Source organism: Oncorhynchus mykiss, chromosome 11 (genome assembly GCF_013265735.2).
Source record: "Oncorhynchus mykiss isolate Arlee chromosome 11, USDA_OmykA_1.1, whole genome shotgun sequence".
In the NCBI taxonomy this organism is placed as follows: domain Eukaryota; kingdom Metazoa; phylum Chordata; class Actinopteri; order Salmoniformes; family Salmonidae; genus Oncorhynchus; species Oncorhynchus mykiss.
The window spans coordinates 52,122,219-52,131,893 of NC_048575.1; the positions used below are offsets into that span (position 1 = coordinate 52,122,219).

The following is a 9,675-nucleotide window of genomic DNA, read 5'->3' on the forward strand; positions in this document are numbered from 1 at the left end:
GAGTTGGCCCATGTTAATTCAGATTCTGGACACTGTCTGCATGATCATCATGAACTTAGTATTATTTGCTGTTAGTATTATATAATGACAGATAAAAAGAGAGGGTGATACAAAGACAAGTGATTGAGTGAGGCAACTGTGTCTGGGCAGAAAGTGGATCCCACTCCTCTTTGTTGGGCCCATGAAAGTGGGTGTGGTGCTGAGGTGGTAATCAAAGCCTCACTGTGTTGACCTTTTCCCAGTGCTTCACTCTCAGCATGTTTCATAACGCACAAAGAACCACCAGAGATGACTAATGCCCTGGCTTTGATTTCAAAGCTCTTTGTACCTTTGTGGCAGTGACGTTCTCTTCGCTTGTATGCTCCAAGACAAAGACTGATTCAGAGAAAATAAATGGTGCCCAGAGTGTTTGAGACTTGAAATGCAAATCAGAATTTTCCCAGGAATATAATCCTTATAATGGGCATTTTGCTTAGGCATTTCAGGCTTACAGGGGCAAACTGAGAAACTACTAAATATTCATTACATTAAATGTCAGAAACCTAAACAAGTTATTTTTCTATTAAAATAAAGGAATATACTGTATTCACAAAGCCATCTTTAGATGTTGCTCATCAAACAAAGTGACTGTAAAACAAGATGGGGAACATACAGTACAAGCACTCCAGTCCTCCCAGTGGTATAACAGAGGCACTTCACTTAACTCAATCAAGATCATTTAACTGGTTTGTTTCATATTTTTTTTATTTAACCTTTATTTAACCAGGCAAGTCAGTTAAGAACAAAATTCTTATTTACAATGACGGCCTACCCCGGCCAAACCCTCCCCTAACCCGGATGATGCTGGGCCAATTGTGCGCCGCCCTATGGGACTCCCAATCACGGCCGGTTGTGATACAGCCCGGGATCGAACCCGGGTCTGTAGTGACACCTATAGCATTGCGATGCAGTGCCTTAGACCGCTGGTTGATTAAGTTTATTCATCAACTTAACATAACTCTGATCATTTGCTTTAAGGGCAGTAAATTAGTAAATTGCTGGAATCGGTCTCATTCTATATTTGCAGCAAAATAGAAAACTTGACTTTGTTCACTGAGGACCAAGGATTTAACTGTAACCTCATTGTTGGCCTATTAAAGACAGCAGTGTTTCCTCTGGGTTTGTTTGGTTGGCATAGGAGTTAGAGAAATTCTCACAAGGCTCATTGCAGTCCTTCACCAAATCACCTATATTAATCTAAGCAAATTCCACAACCTCTCTTACCCTCCCTTGAGGATCAGTGTCACTCTCATGGCGGTCTGTCGCCTTACTAGGAGAGGGACTGCCGAGGTCTGTGGACTTCTCAGAGCCAAACCTGATGAAGAGAAACACACACATCCCACAAGAACGGTAATGACAATGGGAGAGTCATAAACATGACAGAGACAGGCAGACTGAAGGTGGTGAGGAGCTCCTACCTTTTGGTCAGGTCAGGGGGCAGAGGTCGGGGTTTAACAGCCAGGGTCTGAGCAGGTGGCGTAACAGTATCTTCTGTTAGCTTCTTGATTCGCTGTTTAACACCACCCTGTGGTGCATCTGCCTCTGGGACTGGCTGCACTGGAGAGGAAGACTCCGGTCCTTGGGCAGCAACACGGAGAGGAACCACAGGAGAGGAAGAAGAAGAATCGAGCAAGAGACTGATCCGTCTCTTAATGCTTCCTCCACCCTTTCCCTCATCCTTCTCTTCCTCTTTTTTCTTCTCACTCCCTTGTGCTAGGGCTGAAGGCTTGCTGACTGGGGCCTGTGGTGTAGCAATGGTCCCCTCTGCTCCCGTCTCCCCCTCTCTCCTCCGTAGCAGTGCTCCCTCCTCTGGACTGTTTTCCTTGCTGCCAGTCTTGGCAGGAGAGCCGCGGTGCAGAGACAGGCCAATGGACTCAAACCTGGAGGTGAGGTCGGCTGAAAGGGGCCGTCTCCCAACCCAGCGATCAGCTGGGGTGGACGACTCAGCCTGAGTGGGAGAGGGTAGGAAGATAGCCGACACAGGTCTAGGCCTGGAGCCTGTAGACTGGGTTCGGAGTTGAACTGTGACCTCTGGCCCTTCATCCTTCTTCCTCTCCTCCCCCTCTAGCCCTATCTGACGGAGGAAGCCCATTGACTTGGCTCTGGTCAAATAGGCTCCTCCAGCTCTGATATTGGATGCTGTTTTGCCACATTCCTTCTCCTGCTTGGTGGATCCGGACCATTCCACTGAAGGGGGTTTCTTAGGGCCTTGTGAGTGGGACAAGCCTGCCGCAGCTGGCTTCTGACGCCCCATCGGTTGGGAAGGAGTTGGTTTGCTGTGGTCCCCAAGTGTTAGAGGGGCGGGTTTGAAGGGCTGGGCTACAGGCTTGGTGGTTTGTCCCGTGCTCAACTTGGGAGAGGGTTTGTAGGAGGTAGGAGCAGGACGGCTGTGGTTGGTCGACACTGGCCTGTGTTTGCTGGTAACGTTCGGCTGCTGAGGTTTTGGGCCATTGGGAGGGTCAGGTTTGTAAAAAGTAGGGCGAGTGGGCTCTGGTCGGGGCTTGGTATTAGGCTTAGGAGCAAGTATGGGCCGGATGGTGGGGGTTTTCTCCACAGCGAAAGGTTTGGGAGTGAGCCGTGGTTTGGGTGCAGGGACAGGCTTACTGGACTCTGGAGTGATGATGAGGGAGCCCTGGGTGTTGGATGGGCCCTCTGTTAGGCTCTTGTTGCTGGAGTCAGCCAGAGGGCTGAGGTGCAGTCGCCCCCCTACACCTGTCCTTCCCACCTCCCCAGTCTGTACCTCCACTTGTGCAGCCATCCCTGTGAAAAACACCTAGAGAGAAATGTACAAATCTCTATCAGCAACCTTGGCCATTAACTGTACGTCTAACAGTAAAACCATAATCCAATAAATGATGTGTACTACTTAGTGAGTCCTACTGCCACTTCTCTCTCTGATGCAATGTAATGACTGTACTAGGACTGTGGCCTTCACATCATCAGGAACATGGGAGAACCAAGGCAGATTTTACTTCCTCTATCTGGGCATCACTCTGGACTTTACCTTTGGAGGAGTCATGCACCCAGCGTTGTGGCTGGCTGCTCTAGAAGCAGATGTGCTGTTAAACAGAGGCCATTCATCAGTATGGCAGGCCTCAGCCAGGGGGAGAGGGAGAGATCCATCTCCTCTGGAGGGTTCAGTTCCCTGGATATGGGAAGGGTTCAGTTCATTGGCAGCATAGCTAGTGAACCTCAGACTACTTCTACAGGTGAGACATCAGAAATCCTGACAGCTCAATGACTGTCTGGTGGTTGTTTTGAGGATCAACAGTAATCTGAAGATTACAGAGATGCATCAGACAACAGTATCAGAGAGGCAGATGCAGGAAGGCTCACTCTCCTAGGAGTATTTTCCATAGAGTCAGTGTGGTAATGCAAGACAGGTCTGGCCTATGGCAGTAAAAGGGGAATTCCATTGAAAAACAATGAGTAATTAGGATATTTTGCTCCTCCCCACTAACAATAGCTCTAAACTTGCTAGATTCCTGTTGTGAATGGTTATCAGAGAACTGTTCACTTGAGAGATGTGTTGTGGTTATACATAAGGGATGTAATAACTATAAACACTGAGTAAAATCAGATGTTCCCTCTTATTTTATTTTACCTTTATTTAACTAGGCAAGTCAGTTAAGAATTTGTTCTTATTTACAATGACGGCCTTACCCGGCCAAACCCGGATGACGATGGGTCAATTGTGCGCCGTCCTATGGTACTCCCAATCACGGGCGGTTGTGATACAGCCTGGAATCGAACCAGGGTCTGTAGTGACACCTCTAGCACTGAGATGCAATGTCTTAGACCGCTGCGCCACTCGGGAGCCCAAGGGTTATGGCCAGTACGGGTAGAAGAGGGAGAGCAACAATGTCAACAAGCAGATATTTTTGGTGGACTGCTTTATAGGTTCCTGCAGATCTCATAATGCATTCCACATGTTCTTCTCGAGTTGGGCTACTCTGTAACAGATTGACTGCTCGCCTACGTTGTGAGGGAAACAAAGTAGTCGTGCGCGGGTCAGCTTTTTATTCACCCACACCCGCCCGCAATTGCTAATAAACCATCCACAACCACCAGACTAAGTGATAAAGTGAAAATCTGAGACGCGAACCCAACGCTAACTCGCTAATATAGAACATGTGCTGTAAACTACAGTCCAAGACAGCAGAACACATTTTTGACTGGGGATGCAGGACTGTTTTTGACAAATTTAGATATGTTTCTGCTTATAATTTCTGACATCTTGGTAGGCTATTTGTTAGTCAACTTTTCTATAATTAGATACATGAAGCTTCTCTTCTGTCATTATATGTTGCCCTAGAAGACTAAATAAACTGGTGCTCAGCAGAATGTCAGAAATCGCTAGACTGAAGCTTTCAATCTGTAAAGTTCTCTGTCATCTCTGTTTATTTCACGGAGCAAAGACGTTTAGGGACCTGGGAGAAAATGCAGTTAAAAAGTTATTTATGTCCCAATTTCCAAATGACATCAGTTTGACCGGTCGTAAGGATTATGCATTTACAACATAACTGTATTCAACCCGCCCTACGTCTACACAATATTCAATGACCCTAAACCCGCACTAAAATTGCAGGGACTGCGGATTATGAGTCAACCCGTGCATCACTAAACGCACAGAACTAGTTGGTGGCGAAATTATCTAATTCTGCTTTGGCATCAATTTCTTCTGAGTAGTTGTTATGGGCAATCCCATCCTCACTCACCTGACTGGCTGTCAACCGTCTGAACTGAGCCCTGGTTTCTGTGGTAACCATGCAGTGATGTCATATCACATGAGTAAGGAGTAGGAAGAGCCTGAGAAGAGAACACAATTTGGTGTCATTACGAAGGAAGGAACTGTTTCCTGTAGACCCTGAGGCTGCATACATCAAAGTATAGCATAGACCTCCACACTCTCATACCTCCCACCGGAAAACCATTGAGTATGTTTACATTTTTGCAAACACACAGAATTAGACACAGAGAAATACCATAATACACATTTTAAAAGGAGGAAAAACAGACTAACACAAAAATAGTAGAATTTACAACTTGGATAACAAATAAAACATGGAGAAGAAAAGAAGGAATTAGAGTAAAAGGAAAGAGTGTTATACAGCCAGCAGGGGTCTGATAAATTGAGGCAGTGGTTGTTGACAGGAAACAGCTTTGCTAAACATGCACTGTTAATGGAGGGTCCAGGAACAGCAGGGAGGAGAAACCACTGGCTGTAAGAATTGCATTGCACAACCGTCATTACCTTTGCAAACAACTCATTTGCCTTTTAAATTACAAATAACAAATTCTAAATCTGGATGAGATTTCACTCAATTAAATTGAGTAGGGACTACCTTTCAGATAGAGACAAATGAGGCACAAAAAAACTGAATGAGCTCTGCTATGAGAGATTCAAAATAAGTTAATCATAACTGGGGAAGAGAATACAGTAGACATAATTTAGAATGACGAAATCATAGCTTCTGTGAGCTCTGACAGAATGTCTTCAAGTAGAGTACAGTACACCTGCACAGCTAAGGTTGAGATGAGCCCTAGAATGCATTTTGTTACCTTACAGCCTTATTCTAAAATGACAAAGCAAAAATATAATTTTTTTGCTATTTTATTACAAATAAAAAAACTGAAATATCACATTTACATAAATATTCAGAATCTTTGCTCAGTAATTAATTGAAGGACCTTTGGCAGCGATTACAGCCTCGAGTCTTCTTGGGAATGACGCTACAAGCTTGGCACACCTGTATTTGGGGAGTTTCTCCCTTCTCTGCAGATCCTCTCAAGCTCTGTCAGGTTGGATGGGGAGCGTCGCCACACAGCTATTTTCAGGTCTCTCCACAGCTATTTTCAGGTCTCTCCGGAGATGCTCGATCGAGTTCAAGTCCGGGCTCTGGCTGTGTGCTTAGGGTCGTTGTCTTTTTGGAAGGTGAACCTTCACCCCCGTCTGCGGTCCTGAGCGCTCTGCAGCAGGTTTTCATCAAGGATCTCTCTGTACTTTGCGCCGTTCATCTTTCCCTGGATCCTGACTTGTCTCCCATTCCCTGCCGCTGAGAAGCATCCCCACAGCATGATGCTGCCGCCACCATGCTTCACCGCAGGGATTGTGCCCGGTTTCCTCCAGATGTGACGCTCGGCATTCAGGCCAAAGAGTTCCATCTTGGTTTCATCAGACCAGAGAATCTAGTTTCTAATGGTCTGAGAGTCCTTTAGGTGCCTTTTGGCAAACTCCAAGCGGACTGTCTTGTGCCTTTTACCGAGGAGTGGCTTCCGTCTGGCCACTCTACCATAAAGGCCTGATTGGTGGAGTACTGCAAAGATGGTTGTCCTTCTGGAATGTTCTCCCGTCTCCACAGAGGAACTCTAGAGCTCTGTCAGTGTTACCATTGGGTTCTTGGCCACCTCCCTGACCAAGGCCCTTCTCCCCCGATTGCTCTGTTTGGCCGGGCGGCCAGCTCTAGGTAGAGTGTTGGTGGTTCCAAACTTCTTCCATTTAAGAATGAGGGAGGCCACTGTGTATTTTTGTTCAGTATAGCTTTGAAGCTGCAATTTCTTTAAGCCCCATGGCAAAATGTGTAGAATTACAGGAAATTAGCATTAAAACGGCAATTTCTCTCAGTCCAGAACTGCCAACCATGAAGAATAATTACGAGTATCACTTCATCACTGCAGTGGCACCTCACGACAACACATTTTGCATTATTTTAAATCTGTAACTGCCACTTCCTGAAACCTATAGTCTTTAATGACATCAAACAATGTTACCAACAAAATAGTCTAGGTATTTGGTCCTTAATGAAATTGAGATGGTCTCAATTACACGTTCAATTTTTTCTAGGTTAAATTTTAAATGATTATTGTAATTATTATTGTAATTAATGGGAGTCTATGTGGATAGTCTAGTGAAAATGTAAACTGGCTGCTTAATTTTGGTTGGGGCTAAAATAATCATTACATTACTAGATGCAATGTAGTAGTTTATCCTACTGTATTTAGAACATGAAACAACTGAACACAGCCTATAAACTTGTTTCAGATCTCCATCCCTGACCTCATCCATCAAGTTAGGTCTGACTACTAGGCTACCATTCATTGGTGAACTGACTAGGCTATTATCACATCATTAGCAGCCTACTGTTGACACACGCCGATATCAAGAGGACAGATCAAGAACTGATTAATTAAACATAGGCCTACTAATCTTTAACAGTCCAACATACATTTCTGTGAAGGACGGTATTAGAAAAACAGCTCTCTGCCATGTCTGTTTCAATCCACGCAACGCAGCACGTTTCCTTTGCTAGTCAATGTCTCGCGCCTACTACTGTTGCAGAGATCAAAGCATGTGCGGGCAAGAAAGTGTTCTTGCTTAGTTGACTAAACGCTTTAGCTAACTACCTTTGTCATAATGACGATTTAGCTAAGGAGCTAACTACGAAATAATATATGTGCTTGACTAACACATACAATTTCGGAAAATGTAGTTGGCAAACAGTTCGTTCTCCATTTTCCCTACTCTTTTCGCTCACACATCAGTGGTATCAACAAAGAGTGGAGAGCTACCATCCAGATCGGTGTAGTAAAATAGTACTAAAGAAAACTCTGAATGCTACGACTATGGCCCCATTGCAAAATGTGTAGAGTTGCAGAAAAGTAGCTTCAGAACAACAAAAGATTTCTTCCCCCCCCCCTCCTAACTTTGCCACCGCCGCTGAAAAAAAATCCTTGAAGAAACACTGAGTATAGACACTAAAGGAGGAAATTAGGATATATTTGGCAGTATGGTCCAGATACACATAGGCTAGCCAGTAGCTAAAGTTACTGTACTCACACACTGAGCAACACTAGAGGAGTTCATGTAGTAAAAAAAGTTATCTGGAATGTGCCAAATAAAACCAAATTTCCTGTGTTGTGCTTTGGTTTTGTGTGGGTGTGTTGGTAACTTATGTCAATGACAGTCTGGTTTAGCCCGTTTTGCAGAGGAAAAATATTTCCAAAACTATCTTATGGGAACAAAGACAAACTTCAACCTCGGAATACAGAAGTTGCTGTGTAAGACTTTTTTTTGGGGGGGGGGGGGGGGGGGGTGAAGAAAAAAAAGTGTAGCCTATCTATTCATGAATGTCCTGTCAGATGGTGGTTAATTGGAGCACTCATTGCCCAGGAAAGAGAGAAAAACATCCTCTATCATAAGACTTATTTCAACAGCCAATCTAGCCCTGACACACCAACGTTAACTAGGTAACGTTACCTACGCACCACGGCACGAGTACAAAGAACATTTAACCAGGCGTACCAACTTTTTGAAACACTTGGTAAATAACTTCGATTCCTGAATAAATTGGAAATGCAGTAACGAGTCATTTGGCTGCAACGTGGTCAGGTCAATTCGCATTACTATTCTGACATTAGCTCGTTAAATAACGTTCGTTATTCTAAGAATTAGCTGACTGTCTAACGTTAGTCTCAGGGACCCAAGTTACTATATAGACTGAAGTCAAGACGCCGAGTTAGCAAAACAGACAACCAGCTAACCAGACAACCATACACATTGCAATATTGTAGAATGTGAAACCATAAGCGGATCAGATCGATAAAAAAATACCAACTAGCTAATTTACAGTAACTAGCTGACAATTAGCTAAATGTAGCTAGCTAACGTTAGCTGCTGGCTTGCTTAAACTGCGGTAACGTTAGTCTATACACCAAGCCATATCCTTACGTTTTCATCTGAAACTGAGTTTAACGTTAAACAAGCACCAGATAAACTGAGACAGCCAGCTTAGTAACGTTAACTGTTATAGCAAGCTAGCTAACATTAGCTACCATAAATACAAAAGCGGTCTGGCTTGAATGTTTATCCTGTCTAAGCCTTTAACGTTAGTCGTTAACGTTAGCTAATATAAGAAGCTACTAACAAACTTACTTAACTAAAAATCCACCCACCTGTCGTGTTTATGCTTATTCCCCTCCAGGGACCTAGTGAGCTAGATAACTATTTTCTTCAACCAAAACCCGGTCAATCGCACTGCGGTGTGGGATGTGGTCGGTCAGTCAGAGGCAAACCTGTTGCTAACACGTCACTAGCCAGGTTGTTCGGACTACTTCGGAGACATGAGCTTTCACAAGGTAGACGTGCAAGTTAGCTAGCAGAGGTTACTAGCTAAACAAGTTGATTTCATAGCTATCTGTAACGTTATCTAGTAGTTAACTTTACTTCCACTCTGCTCTCACACCCTTGCCACCTGGCTCACTTAACATGATGGCTAGTAGACGTGATACTGTAGTGTAATGTTAGAACTATTTTTATTAACAAATATCAACAAACAAATTAGGAATAGTCACATGCAAACAAGCATACATACAAACTATTTACATTGCCAGGAATCCTAAACAAACAAATCATATTCATTAATAATACAAGTTTTAATTGTTCTTTTTGTTTTTCATTTTAGTTGTAGTGCCATATTGTTTAAATTCATTTCTAAAGTGAAAAAAGTTAGGTTTTGAATTAGACCATTTGCATTTGTGAATGTGAAATTTACCTGATATTATTAGCAGTTTAATTAAATATACCACATCTTTATCAAAGTCAGAATTTCAGAAATTAATTATTATATCAAAACAATT

The 9,675-nt window shown here is 43.6% G+C and overlaps 1 protein-coding gene across 2 annotated transcripts in view; it reads right to left on the reverse strand.

Moving 5' to 3' along the window:
• The window catches only part of LOC110535057 (zinc finger CCCH domain-containing protein 13), a 41,988-nt gene extending 32,695 nt beyond the window's left edge, over positions 1 to 9,293 (reverse strand). Inside the window, exons 1-5 of one of the 2 annotated variants that reach the window (XM_036935742.1) lie at positions 8,992 to 9,293; positions 4,758 to 4,848; positions 3,044 to 3,184; positions 1,458 to 2,812; positions 1,264 to 1,354 (exon numbers count right to left, since the gene is read on the reverse strand). In XM_036935742.1, coding sequence (XP_036791637.1) covers positions 1,264 to 1,354; positions 1,458 to 2,812; positions 3,044 to 3,184; positions 4,758 to 4,808 — 1,638 coding nt within the window. In that variant the 5' untranslated portion in view covers positions 4,809 to 4,848; positions 8,992 to 9,293. The remainder of the gene's footprint in view (positions 1 to 1,263; positions 1,355 to 1,457; positions 2,813 to 3,043; positions 3,185 to 4,757; positions 4,849 to 8,991) is intronic. The other variant, XM_036935743.1, reaches the window with a different exon arrangement.
• Positions 9,294 to 9,675: the final 382 nt, after the last annotated feature.